Genomic DNA, 16,476 nt, shown 5'->3' on the forward strand with positions numbered 1-16,476 from the left:
ATATTTCAAAATGAGGCAGAAGGGGGTTGGTGGATTGTGGGTGCGTGTATAAACACTCATGTATAATATAATATAGTTGGACTTTTTTCATTTGATATTTTTTAAAAATATGTTTTCTTTTCATAGGTAAAAGATGTTAACAATTGCATAGGTAAAAGACATGTTAACAATTAGATCATAATCACATGTTAATAATTGGATCATATCATGTTTAAATTAAAATTACATTGGAAAATAAATTTTTTTCAGGGGCCCCGTCCCGCTTTATTTGTACCTGAGGTTTCATTTGAATTATTAGTGAAGAGGCAAATCAAACGATTAGAGGAGCCCAGCCTTCGTTGTGTCGAGCTTGTTCATGAGGAAATGCAAAGAATTATTCAGCATTGTAGCAATTACAGTACACAGGTAAGAACTATACATTTAAACAGCATCATTAGTAAAAGAGACCCAATTATACACAAATCAGTCTACAATTAGGACACTAGATGTCTAGAACCAAGGACAAGATAGGGTTATAATAAAAAACAGATCTGCTGATTTGTAAATTCATCCAGTTCTTCTGACAATAAATTTGAGGTTTTAATTTTTTAAAAAGTTTAAAATCCCAGACCTAAAGAGGAATCTCATTGCTCAACATGTTGCATGCAGGCAAGTTACAAAGGTAGCTCCTCTATGTATGAAAATTCTTATAATGGCACTTATAACTAGATGAAGCAGTAAATAAAAGGCCTGGACCTATAATCAAGAAGAACTGAATGCACAGTAGGCTTCAGACACTCAAACATTTTTCAGTTGTGTCGAACTCCTTATGACCCTATTTTGTTGACAAAGATAGTGGAATAGTTTGCCTTTCCTTCTCCAATTTATTTTACACATGAGGAAAACTGAAAGAAACAAAGTTTGTCCGGTGTCTTGTAGTGTCTTTGACCAGATTTGAACTCAGATGAGTCTTTCTGACAACCCACTGTCCTACTGAGCTACCTTCTCTAAAACACATACTAGATATTTGAACCAGACAAGTCACTTAACACTTATCTGCCTCAGTTTCCTCATTTGTGAAATTAAATATCTACTGCTCAAAACTGTGATAATGATATGTATGGAAACCTTAAAGTGCTATATAAAGGTTAGCCAAGAATGGAGATTATTGATATCCTTTGGTTGAGGAAATGGCTGAGTATTGGGAATAATGAATGTAATGGAATATTAATTATATCACAATAAAAGTCTATAAGAATTCAGAGAAAGACTTATGATTCAGAACCAAGAATACAATGTAATAATGTACAACATTGAAAATAGGAAAACAAAAAACACTGTAAGCCAAAAACCAAAGCCAATTTGTGAGTATAATAAACCAGTTTAAACCAGAAGAGATGAAAAAAATCTACTTCAGTAATTTGCTGTAATTTCACATTGAATATGAAAGATTATAAATTCTAACTCAGTTTATATGCTGTTTAGTTTTGCTAGACAATTTTTCTTTATCTTTAAAAAGGATAAAGCTCTCTGAAAAGTAGAATTGACCAAATAGAAACTAATAACTCCATGAAATTTTTTTTTTAAGTCTGGAAAAAAGACTGGAAAAGAAAAACAAAATTTAAGGTATCTCACAAGAAAAAAAACCCAATTGACTGGAAAACAGATCAAAAAGAGATCATTTAACAACCACTGAACTGAAATACATAGGAAAGTTTTGACATATTTCAAGAAATCCTAAAAGTGCCCAGAACTCTCAGAACAAGAGGACAAGTAGAATAGAAAGGACCCACCTCTTAAAAGACATTTTCAAAATGAAAATTTCCAGGAATATTGCAATCCTAATTCAGTTTCTAAATCAAATTTAAAAATACTCTAGGCTACTAGAAAGAAGGAATTCAAATTCCAAGGATATAGTCAGGATCATATGATATAATAGCCATCAAAGAGCAAAGAACTTGAAATACTATATTAGAAAAGGCAAACAAAAGAGGCTTAAAGCCAAGAAATGTTAATTTAACAAAACAGTATAATCCTTCAGGGGCAAAAATGAGTATTTAATGCAATAAAAAACTTATAAATATTCCTGATATGAAGATCAAAATTGTGGATAAACTTTGGAATGCAAACATAGGAAAGAAGAGGGGGAAAAAAGGTAAATATGAGCCGTTTCAAAATACTAAACATGGATAAACTGCTTTATTCTTAGGTGGAGAAGATAACATGTATTACCTCAGAACGCTTATTATCAGCAGGGATCAAATATAGGGGGTCAAAGGTAGAGGGTCTGGGAGAGGTTCTGTTAACTTTTGATGATCTTTGTTTAATAAAAAAAAAAAGGAATGGAAAGTGAGGGAAAGAGCAATATATATTTTCCTCAACCAAAGGATATCAATAATCTCCATTCTTGGCTAACCTTTATATAGCACTTTAAGGTTTCCATACATATCATTATCACAGTTTTGAGCAGTAGATATTTAATTTCACAAATGAGGAAACTGAGGCAGATAAGTGTTAAGTGACTTGTCTGGTTCAAATATCTAGTATGTGTTTTAGAGAAGGTGGCTCGGTAGGACAGTGGATTGTCAGAAAGACTCATCTGAGTTCAAATCTGGTCAAAGACACTACAAGACACCGGACAAACTTTGTTTCTTTCAGTTTTCCTCATTGTTCTAAAGAGCCAAGTCCATCATAGTTGATCATCCATATAATCTTGTTACTATTGATGAGGTTTAGATTTGAGGAATCCAAATAAAATTAGGGTTTCTGGTGATCAGCGGAGTTAAATGAGGTCTAGTGGCGGTGCAAGGGTAGGGAGTTTTGGGGAACTCCATTCTGATGGCACAAGAAGTTCCCTGTAAAGGAATTTACAGACCCGAAAACATAGATTGATAAAAAGAGGTTTATTATGGGGATTGGAAGTAAAGTTAAAGTCTGGTTAAGGAAATAGGTGAGGGTAAAGAGAAGATAACACTGGAAACAGTATTCCAGTGTGTGAGGCCCTTAGCATGCCAAGCATAGCATAACATGGCGTGTTTGGAACCTCTTCAAAGAGTGGATTTTAGTTTGGTTCTTTTTATAATGATTTAACTAAAGGGGGCCCATGGGTGGAGTCTCAAGTTAGCTCCTCGATGGATTTTAGTGAGGGCTAGAATTTGTTTGGTGGGGGTTGGGAAACCCAAGCAGATCATCAGAATGGGGGCTGGGACAAGCCTGGATCTTCTATTGGAATTCAAAGGGATGCTTTTGACTAGGATTTGTGAATCAAAGGTGCAGGCTTCCTGAACTGATAATGCATCAGCCAGAAGGGGCTGGGAGTAATCTGAAAGGAATCACAAAGCAATCTGAAAGAAATGACAAATGTAATTTCTTAAAGGGGCCACAACCTGCTTCACTATTGCCCTCCTTTTTTAAAGAAAGCAAGTTACCTTCCCTCTAAAAAAGGGGACTTGAAATGAAGAAAATAAAAATAGAATAGAATGCATGGAAATGTTCAGTTAACAATCACAATTGTTAATGGAATGAACTCCCCCATAAAATAGAAGAGGATAATAGAATAGATTGTAATGTAGAAATCCACAATATGTTGTTTGAGAAAAAACATTTAAAACTGGTGGTTCCTTTTTAAAAGGAAGAGGCTGAAGCAGAATCTGCTATGCTTCTGACCTGAGGCACAAAATGTAGATAGCAATTATAACTTCAGACAGGGAATGTGGTGATCTTTTTCTTCTCAAAGACGCAGCCAGGTGATAAAAGTTCAGATCTTTTATTATTTCCAATATAGCCCGGTTAGCTTAGAGGCCTATCTCTCTGCTTGGTTCCAAGAGCTCTCTCCAAATGTCTTTAAATCCAAAGGTCTGGTCCTTCAGCCTCTGCCTCTGCTTTCTTCAGCCTCCAGCCAGCTCCAATCTTCATGTCATTCCGGTGAAATCTCGACTTGTAGCTTCTTCACTCTCTGAAGAACTCTCCGACTGGCCCATTGGCCTATTTATGCTCCTTCCAGAGAGAGGGATTATGGGTAGTTCTACTTAATACCTTGTTTCAGGTTCTGCCCAAAACATCTTCTTGTAAGATTAGATCAACTCTAATTACTTAGCAGTTAGTAAGGATTCCAACAAGGGAATGGAAAAAATACACAACTAAAATATGTAAACAGAGAAATTACATTTTTATGTGTAAGTATGTATACAATACATACATAAAACATAAAAATCTTGTAAGATTATGTGGACGGGCTCTTTTCAACAATGAGGTGATTCAAGCCAATCCCATTTTGTGATGGAGAGCCATCTACATTCAGAAAGAGCACTGTGGGGATTAAATGTGGACCACATAGTATTTTCACCTTTTTTGTTAGTTTGCTTGCTTTTTTGTTCTTTCTCTTTTTTTTTCTTTTTGATCTGATTTTTCTTGTGCAGCATGATAAATGTGAAAATATGTAAAGACTTTCACATGTTAACATATATTGGATTACTTAATGTCTAGAGTGAGAAAAGGGGTGAAGAGAGAAGGAAGGGAGAAAAATTTGGAACACAGTTTTGCAAGAGTAAATGTTGAAAACTATCTTTGCATATATTTTGAAAATAAAAGGCTATTTTAAAAATAAAATTTAAATTTAAAAAATGAATGCTGAAAATTTACTTGAACCTAGGAGGGGAAATTCCATTTTTAAAATTGTAAATTAAAATTACCTTGGCAAAGTTGATTTAAAAAAAAAAAAATGGAGGAGCTGTGGGAAAGTATGGTTAGTTGAGCTGTGAACTGATGAAGGCTTCCTGAAGGGCCTTTGGGACTTTTTCCAAAAAGCTGTTAAAGTGGTCATACCCTTTAGTTCAGTTCAGTTTACATTCCTAAGGGAGCAAAGAAAAGAGGGAAAGAATCCATACATAAAAAATATTTCTAGCAGCTCTGTGGTAGCAAAGAATTGGAAATTAGGAGGTGCTTACAATTCTAGAATAGCTGAACAAGTTTATGAATGTGATGGAATATTTGAAGAATTGAGTAATACAGGTACAAATATATAAATTGATGCAAAGTGAAATATGCAGACACAGAACAATTTAATAACAATAGTGTAAAGACGGTCAACTTTGGAAGTCTTAGGAGCTGTCACATAATGACTAAACACATTTTCAAAGGAGTCATGATAAAAACATGGTACTCATCTTTAGACAGACTCAACATTTTTTGGGATGTGGCCAATTTGGTCATTTGTTTTGCTTGCCTATATTTCCTTGTAATAGGATTTTTTCCCCTTACTGTCTCAGTGGGTGGCTAGAGGAGAGAAGTTAGATTTTTTTCTCTCTCTCCTTTGGGAAATTTTTTTAAAAGAAATGCTGTGCCTAATTTGATGTTCCTGTAGACCATGGGCATTCACGGTTGTACTTTTATTTCCTGTATTTGATTTTAGGAATTGCTGAGGTTTCCCAAACTTCATGATGCCATAGTTGAAGTAGTTACTTGTCTTCTTCGTAAGAGGTTACCAGTTACAAATGAAATGGTAAGCTGTTATTTGACTAATTATGATTTTTGATATTTTAAAAGATCTTTTTTTGAGTGGTTCAACTTATTGCAAATTATCTTATTTACAGTAAGGAATTGGTAATTGTTGGAATCCTTACTAACTGCTAAGTAGTTAGAGTTGATCTAATCTTACAAAAAGATGTTTTGGGCAGAACCTGAAACAAGGTACTAAGTAGAACTACCCATAATCCCTCCCTCTGACTTAAAGATGGCTATTATTATCCACAAATATATGTGTATACCATACATGTGTCTGTACATATATGTCACAATACAAAAAAATCATTCTATACATACATCTTTAGATGCAGACAGCATCTTTCTTCATACATCCTTTGTAGTTAATTTGGATAGTTATAACAATCAAAATGGCTAATGTTTGATCCTCGTCTTTCCAATAATTTCAATAATCTGGTTTTATAAATCACTCCTATTTCAGCATCTTTTATCTCTCCTTCTTCACTGACTTCTTCCCATATAGTCTATACACATACTCAGCCTAAAACAAAATGCTCTTTCTTGACCCTGCCGCCCTCTTAAGCCATAATCCTATGATTCTCCTCCCTTTCAGTACTGAACTTCAAGAAAAACTAGTTCACATTCTGATCTGGCACTATCCTAACATTGTACAGAAAGTACTCTGTACTGAACATTAAAGAAAAAGTACTCCAAGGTCACTGGTAACCTTCTTATCATCAAAGTCAATGGGCTTTAAGTCTTTAATCTTCTTTATCTCACTATAGTATTTTACATTGATTTTAGCCCCTCCACGATGTCTTCCTTTCTTGGATTCCATGACACTGCACTGCTATGGTTGAATTCCTATGTCTAATTCTTTTCTTATTTCCTTTACTGGGTCCTCATCTTCAACCCACTTCTCAGTCATGAATGTCTCCTGAAGTTTTGTCATTGTTCTTCTTTTCAATACTTTACTCAATAATCTAATCTAGTCCTTTGAGCTCAGTTACCATCTGTAAAGATGCATTATTTCCAGCCCTGATCTCTGACCAGACAACTAGCATCATGACATTAATCATTGTTGAATTTGCTGTATTGGCATATTATGGTTATATCAACAGAAAATTCAACAGGTAATTAGCGTTAAGTGCTCCGTTGTCTGACTCCAGTGCATCATCTCAAGAGTTTCAGCCCTTTACAAGTCATTTAAAAAATTCTAAGAAGCAAAACCATATGTTTGCACATACAATAAATAAGTATGGAACTAAAGACTGATTGTTATAGAAAACACTGTAGCAATTCTGTTAATGGATATATTAAGTAATTTTGAAATTATAGCATTTTCTCTGACAGATTTGATTAATTTGAGGTAAAAGTTATCTCCAAAATAATGCTATCTTCTATGTATTAGTAAAAATTTTTGGTGTTAAGTATTTAGCAGATTTATAAGTAGTGATTTTTCAAATTAAAAATGGATTAATATTTTACAGAATGAATACCCTAACTTTATTTTTTCCCCTTAGGTTCATAACTTAGTTGCGATTGAATTGGCCTACATCAACACTAAACATCCAGACTTTGCTGATGCCTGTGGGCTAATGAACAATAATATAGAGGTAAAAAAAAATTGTTGGTTCTTGTTTTGTCTGAAAGAAATGAGTTTTGAGCTTGATTATATTCAGAAGTTGAATTAAAATGGGAGTTTAACATGGAAAAAATTGTACCAACTGAGTTATTCTTGGAGGCCTTTAGGGTTGAAAGGCTAGACTAGATTACACAGTGCCAGCTATTCCAGCAGCTGGCAAAATATTTATACTGTTATGCAGGTTTGTAGAATGTTCTTTGACTTGGCCCTTTCTGGTTTACAGTTAAGTTTTTTGTAAAACCAATTTCTCTTTTGAATGAAACTAAGGGACTTTGCTTTTGGTAATGTGCCTTTTATTTTGCATTTCTCTTTAAGTTTCTCTGATTGTTAAATTCCCATTGGGGATTCCAAGCCCTTTGTATCTACTTAGTTCCTTGAGTTCAGTTGCAACCCAAACTCTAATTACCCCTTCCTCGGCCATAGCATTTAAATACCCTTTCTTAGCTTTTTTCTTCTTCATTTATATATGTACCATAAGAGTATGTTTTATAGGTTTATTTATAAGGGAAAAAAAATGTGCAGTTTCAGAAGTCATATACCAAATCAAGAGTATAAAAGTATAAAAAACAGAATTTGCTTAGGTGATTGTAAGCTTCTAAAAAGCCATAGCTGGCTATTTTGTCATGCTTCTTCCTCTTCCCATACATCCCTCTCCCTGCATTTTAAAATATCAACCTTTACATCTCTTCCCATTGGATCTTTTGAGAACATGTCTCAGCTAGATCTGTGATGTTTCCCCAACCTAGGACTTTACTTATCTATTCCTTTTATCTTAGGTTCATTTTCAGCCAGCTAGCAAGTCCACCCCAAATGTTTGATGAGCCTAAGTGTCCAGATTTCACAAGACACACTCCCTTTGTCCTTATAGCACAACAGCTGAAAAGTTTTAAAATCTTTCTTTTAAATATTTTTCTTATTGGATGATAGGAAGAAGTTATTGCTCTTGGGATCATTATCTAGTTCCTTAGTAACTGTCAGAGCCTAGTGATGAAGTAGAAGCGTGGTACCTGCTTTTCCTGATCAGTCTCTCAAAGCAATTCCTGCTTTCCATTGGTCATGACAAATCAATATTAAATGCTGTATTAGTCCTTGAATTGAACCAGACTTATTGGAAAGAAGAATGTCTCCAAGCTATATCATCCCTTATTAATTTTGTTTCAATAATCCATGATCCTATATTTTCTCTTGTTCATTAGGACTTTCCCTTCTCTCACTAAAGAACTACTCCTTGCATTTAAGAAGGTGATTATTAAATTAGAACATTAATACTAAGGGACAATAGAGATCTTCTAGTTCAGTCTTTCAGTACTGATCAGTTTTGACACATAATAGATCTGTAATAAGTGTTTTTCCATTTATTGAGTACTAATGAGAATATAATCATTTAGAAACCTGTCAAAGAACTGATTATATGTAATTCTTGTTCATTAGATTCTATTACTCTAACTTTAAAAAATTTACAAATGCTTTAAATGAAATAGTCTCTAAATTAAAACTTACCATTTGTAAGATAATTTATCTTTATTTCACTTTAAATATGTATCTGATAAGATTCTCAAAGAATTTGAAATGCTACCTATTGAGAGATTTGCTGTTACTATTTGATTCCAAATCATCATAGAAATTCTAGCCTTCCTGCTGTAATTGCTAACGTTCACAAATTTTTTTTTTTTTTTATAGGAACAAAGGAGAAATAGATTAGCAAGAGAGTTACCTTCAACAATTCCACGGGACAAGGTAAAACAATCTTGGTTTTTAATCTGCTTATGTTAATGGCATATAATTGGTATTACTTCAGTTTTGTAATTAGAAATTATATATAGCTTTTGTATTTAAAAATTGTAGCAGAAATGCATTATTTAGATATAAAATGTTATAAAATAAGATTGTCTCTTAATAATAGGGTCTATTAAGTACACCAGAATAACTCAGTGATTATATTTGAATACATTGTATATTGCCAGATCTTAGCCTTAATTTTTTTGTTTGTTTGTTTAATCTTATGATTTCAACACTACGGGCTACCGCTTGATGTGGAAACTCTTCTATAACTTGTAAAGTTATCTGGCACTTAAGTCTGTTACTCGTGATTACACTTCCAGTTATTGACAGGATGTACGCTGAAGCCTATCTGACTTCTAGCCAGCACTCATTTATTATAATATTGTTGTCTAAATTCTGTGTACATTAATATAATATCATAATGTACTACTCTTTTTTGGGACTTAAAAGAGATTTGATTTGAGAGGGAAGACAAAAGAAAATAAGCATATACCTACAGGTTATTGAACTTGTAACAAAACAAGTATGGAAAATAGGTGTTGAGTTCTTTAGCAAAAAGCTACTCTAACTTTACAAAAACAATTCTTTTTGAATATCCTAACAGAAAACAGAAATGGTTTTTAATTATTGATGACATCTCGGATGGTATGATAAAAAGCAGTCATTGAAAAAAGGTGAAATGTATTAGGTCTTTGAAAACAGTTCTATTTTTCATATTTATTATTTTTTTTTTTACAGAGGGCTGTGACTTGATAAGTACATTTTTGTAGAATGACATGGTAGCATCCTTGATTTTTTTTTTTCCTCCTACATTTCTTGCTCTCTTTAGTCTTCTAAAGTTCCAGGTACTTTGGCACCTGCCTCCCAGGAGCCCCCTACTGCTGCTTCTGCTGAGGCTGATGGCAAGGTCTGTTGTGATTCTTAATCTAAGCTCTAAGCACGCATGCCTATCCCCATTTAGTACACAAAATCACTTGCAAAAGAGTTCATCATAATAAGGTGTCAAAGGGTTCCATATAAGATTTGTTACCCTAGAGTCTTTGTTAATACAGAAAATTTCCTGAAATTTTTTTACTCTAACCAGTTTAGGCAGGTTATTCAAGGATAGGTTTTCTTGCTGTACATGCTTACTCTTGCTTGCAGTGAAATCCATATTCAAAATTGAAATATTTGTCCTTAATTCTTTGAATTTTAATCTATGATTTAATTAATCTCACTTGTTAAATTGCATGTTCAACATGTCTCTTAACAGTTAATTCAGGAAAACAGAAGAGAAACTAAACAAGTGAGTCTCCTGCTTCAAAATGGAAATGTTTGTAGCTTTTAGTTCTCATTGAAACCTTTTTTACATCTTCAAAATCCACCTTCCTAAAAACAATCTGTTTGTACAATGACATCTGTATTCATTAGTTTTTGTGTGTTGTTACATTCATCATATATCTTTTGTCTATCTTTTTGAAGAAAGTGGCCAATATTAAGTAGTTTTATTGTGATTACAATAACACTGATGATCTAGAACTTTCTAAAATTCTAAATTAAGCAGTGAAAAATGATTCTAATATAGCTTTATTGTGCAAGACTCATTAGAAAATAATGGCCTACCCACTACTATCCTATCTACCTTCTTTATTAATGAGTTTTCATCCAAGAACAGACATTTCCACAGTAAGATGGATAAACTTTGGAGATTAGAGTTACGTCTTAGAGGGAAAAGGAGGTTAGTGTTAGATTATTTAGTTTGTGAATTGTCCTGGGCTCCATCTCCCTTCTAATTGATAGGATGATAAAAATATATCTTGATAACAGAAACGATCAGCAAGCATTTATTAATTACTTTATGTGCCAGTCACTTTTTAGGAGCTAGAAATTTAAAAAAAAAAAAAAAAGTCCTTAAGGAACTTACAATCTATCAAAGACAATATTGGAAAGGAAAGGCAATAGCAATTGGGATCAAAAGTGGCTTTGTGTAAGAATGTAGTGACTGATATGAGTCTTCTTTCAGGAAAGTATAGGGTACATGGTGAAGAGGTAGTATCTTTATAGGCAAGCAGCCAATGCAGAGATTTAGATATATGTTGATGGGAGTATAAGGAAAAGTAGATTGAATTATAGATTACTGAAACATTTTATCAAGACTCAAACAGGGTTAGTATGGTGATTATGTTTAATTTGATTTGTTCTTCTACCCCCAAAATTCCTACCTGTATGTAGTGAAGATTCATAGTTCTTATATGCCACTTTTTTGTTCTTTGTATAGAGATATGTTAGTATTCATAATTATTAAAATGATACTTAAAAAAAAAAAGCCAAATAGAGCAATTTATATTTGAATTGTAAAAGCAATAGAAAATGACTGAAGTTTGAATAGGTAAGTAACATGGCTAAATTTGTGTTTAAGGAAAATCACTTGGACAACTGTGAGGAGAATGGATTGAGATGAGGTTTGTGGAAGACAGTGAAGTGATGAAGATCTGAACCTAAGTAGTTTATATGAATAGTGAGAAAGGGACAAGCTATTGTGGAGGTAGAAACAATCCCCAATCATTTGGTTGTAAATTGAAGGAGATTGAGGAGTAAACCTTGTAATTTAATTATTGAGACCAATTCAAAAAACTAAGTTGGGACATTTTACCCCATGGCTAATTAAGTGAAGCAGCTAAGTGATAACATAGTGCTAAGTGCTCAATTAATAATGTTTCAATTCTCTGGAACAGAGTACATGAGAAGGTCTTGCCTTTAGAATTTTTTCCTGTAATTTTTCTCATGAGAGAAAGAAGGTAGATTCTGAAAAGAGCAGACTAATCTCCAATATTCTGAAACGGGGAATCCCAGAGAAGAAAAAAGATTTTAGTATCCAAACCTAGCCACTTAGCACCTAATACCATCTGGTTTATGTTTATTTTAAAATATGTTTGATTCTTTTTCTTAAAAGATTTTAACCTGAATAATTTTTAATCAATTTCATGGTTGCCTACATTTACATGTCACTTATAATGGGAGTCAATTAAATCTTAGATTAGTTTTCTCAAATTTGAAACGAGGGAGTTTTGATTTTGACCATTTACTAAAGGCCTTTGCAATGGTAAAATTAAGTGATTTTGTGATTTCAGTAATTTTGTTTAAGCAAGACAGGTAGGTTATTCCCATTCTACTGATGAGCAAATTAATGTTCTTAAAAGTTAAATAACTTATTCAAGGTTTTATTCCTAGCTTAATTTCCTTTACCCTATATCAAATATAAATGTTGATAAATGTCATGACTCCATAGCAACTATATTTATCTCACTATATTCAATATAATTTATATAAATGTCACTTGTTTGTCTTGGGTATTACCTTATCTCTTTAGAGTAAATTCCTTTATGGCAGATATTATTTTACTAAATAAAGAACTAGTGGTGCTTGGGTATTCCTCCAGGAAGTAGGAACTTGTTACCTGCTTGTTTTTAAAAGTTGAGTCTCTTAAAAGTAAATAAATAATAAAAAGTGAACCTTTTTTTGTTGGAAATTAAAAAATGTTAAATACGAAATCACTTGTGCTAAATGTAGTTGTCATTGAATTTCACTATAAATGCTAAATTCAATTCAACAAAATGTAGGATTATTGTAGGGTGCATGATATATTTTTTGTCTTCTCTTGCCACTCCCCCAAAAAACATAACTCCTTAGAACAAGATAAAACTCACTGTTGAATAGGTTAAATCATATTAAAACGAATATTTAGGGCAGGAAATAAAAATATCTTTGAAAATTTTTAAAAAAAACACAAAAAGGCAACAGGAAGACTACTTAACACGAAGTGAACAATCCTATTTTTAATCACAGTGAGTTTACAGGTTAAATCAATGTAAAGAATCCTGAGGTATAATTTTAAGTAACAGAGATAGTACTACCTCCAAGATATGATATGTAAGATTCTTTTGAGTTGAGAGGAAAATTCAATATAATTTGCAATCGTAAGAATATATACATTACATTTAAGAATGTTTATTTTTCTTACATTCTATGAAAATTCAATTTTCAAGGACTTCTGATGAAAATGTGTTAAATAGGTCAATTTGGTAAATAAAGCTTTGAAATTTTGTGCCCTCCCCAAAACAACACAAAAAAAGTTATTCTGGGTTAGGATTAACACTGAATTGAGGATCAAGTTGTCATTTACTTGTTGATCTTTGTAAAATAATTATTTGTGATCCTGCTCATATCAAACTTATCCCTTGTTATCTCTGTTAGCAAGATTTGGCAAATTTTGCAGAGTTGACAGATATAAAGTTAAAGATTAGGTAAGGATCATGAGTGAGAGTGATTTATTCCATGTAATTTTAGAAACCGTATGATAGAATCTTTTTTGAACTATGTCAGATCAAATGGATTCTGAATATTTTAAACAGTTGTGAGCTGCTGTTCTTTCTGGCCTCCATAAAAGTCTGATAAATCAAAATTTGGAGGGCTTGGATATGCAGGGTTTTTTGAAATTTGAATTCAATGTGAATGCCTACTTTCTACCCTTTCTGAGTCTGTATGAGATGGTTTGTATGTGCTTCCACTTTTTTTTTTTTTTCAGATGGTCCCTGTAGGTGGTATAGGCGATGCAGCTCAAGAACCAGCAACAGGCAACTGGAGAGGAATGCTGAAAACCTCAAAAGCTGAAGAACTGTTAGCTGAAGAAAAATCAAAGCCACTTCCTATTATACCAGCCAGTCCACAAAAAGGCCATGCTGTGAATTTATTGGATGTGGTGAGCATTTGGGGACTGTCAGATAAATATTAGTTATATATGGATAAAACTTAAGTCTAAATATAAGACAAAATAAGTATTTTAAAAATACTAAAAAGTTGAAAGATGTATATTTTTAATTTTAAAAAGTTAAAATTATTGACTCAAAACTGTTGCTTTCAGACCTTTAAAGAAATTGTCAAAAAAGTGAAATGAGGCAGAAAGTTAAAATTTTTCTTTTTCTTTGTAGCCTGTGCCAGTTGCACGTAAACTATCTGCCCGGGAACAGCGAGATTGTGAGGTTATTGAAAGACTTATAAAATCATATTTTCTTATTGTCAGGAAGAATATACAAGACAGGTTTGTATTAAAATAAGCTACTATGTTGATTTCATTTTTCTATTCATTAGTAATTATGAATTTAGAATCTCTTTGACATGACCAAAAACAGAACTTTTTTTTTATGCTAAATATCATTATAATATTAAGGGAGAAAATGTCAAGGATATGAAAGGATATAGTAACCTTAATTGATTTTATAATTACAATTGATTTTTACTTTTTTGGTACTATCTAACTTTAGTATTATAAAACGAAGTTAAACATATATTGGATTACTTGACACATCTAGAGGAGGGGATGGGGGGAAAGGTTGGGAAAAAATTGGAACACAAGGTTTTGCAAGGGTGAATGCTGAAAATTATCCATGTGTTTTGAAAATAAAAAGCTGACCCTAGGCAAGTCACTTAACTCCAATTGCCTCAGCAAAAAAGAGAAAGAAAAGAAAAAGTTAAAATTTTCTAGAAAGTTAAAAAATTTTTGGTGGAAAAATTTTCTGAACTAGTGTGCTAAACAGAGAAATGGGAGCCACTAATCCATCCATCAGGATTCCTCCAGGTTGACAAGTTTATTATTATTGACTTAGTTTTAAGATGTTTTGTTTATGTTGTTAAACATTTCCCAGGTATATTTTAATGGTTTGGGCTGTTGTGTAAATATTTTTATTTTAAAATGACATCTCTGAGATTTGTACATGTAAAATCAGGGTCAGTGATAGTAAGAAGAAATATTAAATAAAGCAAACAAAACACTAAATTGGAAAGTTCCCATACATTTGAGCATACAATATTCATCCCTCTAATTATTTCTTAAGAGCTGTTCCAAAGGAATCTCAGAGTTCATTTTTAAAATAATGGCCAAATAGCTTAAAAGAATTGCTACAAAAGTATGTATGTTTTCTAAATACTTGGAATATTAAGCTCAAATAAAACTTAAAAAACTCCTCCAAGAACACCAACGTTTCATTAACTTTCATTATTTTCAGTGTGCCAAAGGCAGTAATGCACTTTTTAGTCAATCACGTGAAGGATACTCTTCAGAGTGAGTTAGTAGGACAGCTATACAAATCATTGTTACTGGATGATCTTCTGACTGAATCTGAGGACATGGCCCAGAGAAGAAAGGAAGCAGCTGATATGTTAAAGGTAAAAACCAACCAGCTTTTGGGTTTTTGCCAGTTTTTCATATTTGAGCTATTTATGGAATTTTTGAGAAATTATTTAGTTACTACCGATTGTTTCTTTTATGTTGGCCTTACTTGCACCTTTCCTTTATACTAAAAGTATTCTTTTATTTGATTCAAATCCAGTATTTGCTCATTATTTCAATAATCATTGAGCTTACAAATGTTGGGCACTATGGTTACAAAACCAAAATCCCCCTGCCTTTATTGGGTTTTACAAATACAAGGTGATTGAGGAAGGGAGAATGGTACTAATAACTATGAAAAATTAGAAAAAGCCTCATGTAGAAGATGGGTATTGGCTAATCAACTTTGAAGGAAACTAGAGAGTAATCTAAAAAGGAGAATGTGGTACACACACACTGATATCCTTTCTAGAGCTGACCTGTTAAGCATTCAAACTCTATTGCAGAGACTTGAGAACCACTAAACCTATAAACCTAAACTCCCTCCATTAAAAAATTCAAGAAATGTCTTTTAAAGCTTTAATTTTATTTATTTTCCCCCTTTCTTTATTGCAGGCATTACAGCGAGCCAGTCAGATAATTGCTGAAATTCGAGAAACTCATCTTTGGTGAAGAAATGTACCAGGCATTTATATAGATGAAGATGTTGAAATGACTTATAATAGTTACTGCAAACTTTACTGAGCGTCATTTATGAATTCTTCTTCTGTATGTAATCTGCTGCAAAAATTTTTGAGACAAAAAGTTTTGCAGAAAAAACATAGATATTAAATATGAATAGTTGGTTTCCTGAAAATGTTCCATGTGTGTATATGTATTGTTTTGTGTGTGTGTTTCTGAAGTCAGTTTAGCTATAAACTGATTTTATTATAAGCGGCTTCAAGCAAACATAGCCCTTTGAGAAGATATAGCTACAGGTTATTTTGTTTGACTGTAAAGCATGTGTTTTTACATATATCAATTGTTCTGGCTCTGATAGGATATGCAAGTTGATAAGTATTTGTCATAGATTTAGAGTCCATATTTCTTCAAAAAATTGTCTTTAAGCTTCTCAACTTTATTTTCAAAATGGTTTGGATTAGTTTACAAGAAAGCTAAAAGTTAAATGTTGTTGATGTATTCTAACTCTGGGAACAAAAGTGCTTTGTCCCATTGCTTTAAAAAATGTGCAAATATTAAATTTTGACTTTTAAAAAATTCATACTTTTGATATAACTTTTCCTCAAAGGGACTGAAATAAACAATAGCAGAACTGTTTTAGAGATACGACTTATTAGGTAATCACCTAAAGGTAGCAGAGAAAGAGGAAGTATCTATTTTTTAGCAAATGAGGGGAGGGAAAGAAGATGGAAGTATTGAATATAAAGATATGTCTTCTTTTCTA

General features: G+C 32.7%; 1 protein-coding gene across 5 annotated transcripts in view; it reads left to right on the plus strand.

Annotated features, from left to right (window-relative positions):
- DNM1L (dynamin 1 like) overlaps positions 1-16,293 on the plus strand; it is a 59,066-nt gene extending 42,773 nt beyond the window's left edge. For 2 of the 5 annotated variants that reach the window (XM_051962792.1, XM_051962795.1), the window contains 10 exons: positions 250-405; positions 5,390-5,479; positions 6,984-7,076; positions 8,786-8,842; positions 9,717-9,794; positions 10,140-10,172; positions 13,452-13,625; positions 13,855-13,964; positions 14,929-15,088; positions 15,648-16,293. In XM_051962792.1, the coding sequence (XP_051818752.1) occupies positions 250-405; positions 5,390-5,479; positions 6,984-7,076; positions 8,786-8,842; positions 9,717-9,794; positions 10,140-10,172; positions 13,452-13,625; positions 13,855-13,964; positions 14,929-15,088; positions 15,648-15,704 (1,008 nt within the window). In that variant the 3' untranslated portion in view covers positions 15,705-16,293. The remainder of the gene's footprint in view (positions 1-249; positions 406-5,389; positions 5,480-6,983; positions 7,077-8,785; positions 8,843-9,716; positions 9,795-10,139; positions 10,173-13,451; positions 13,626-13,854; positions 13,965-14,928; positions 15,089-15,647) is intronic. The other 3 variants (XM_051962796.1, XM_051962797.1, XM_051962793.1) reach the window with 2 other exon arrangements.
- Positions 16,294-16,476: the final 183 nt, after the last annotated feature.

Source organism: Antechinus flavipes, chromosome 5, assembly GCF_016432865.1.
Source record: "Antechinus flavipes isolate AdamAnt ecotype Samford, QLD, Australia chromosome 5, AdamAnt_v2, whole genome shotgun sequence".
NCBI classification, from domain to species: Eukaryota; Metazoa; Chordata; class Mammalia; order Dasyuromorphia; family Dasyuridae; genus Antechinus; species Antechinus flavipes.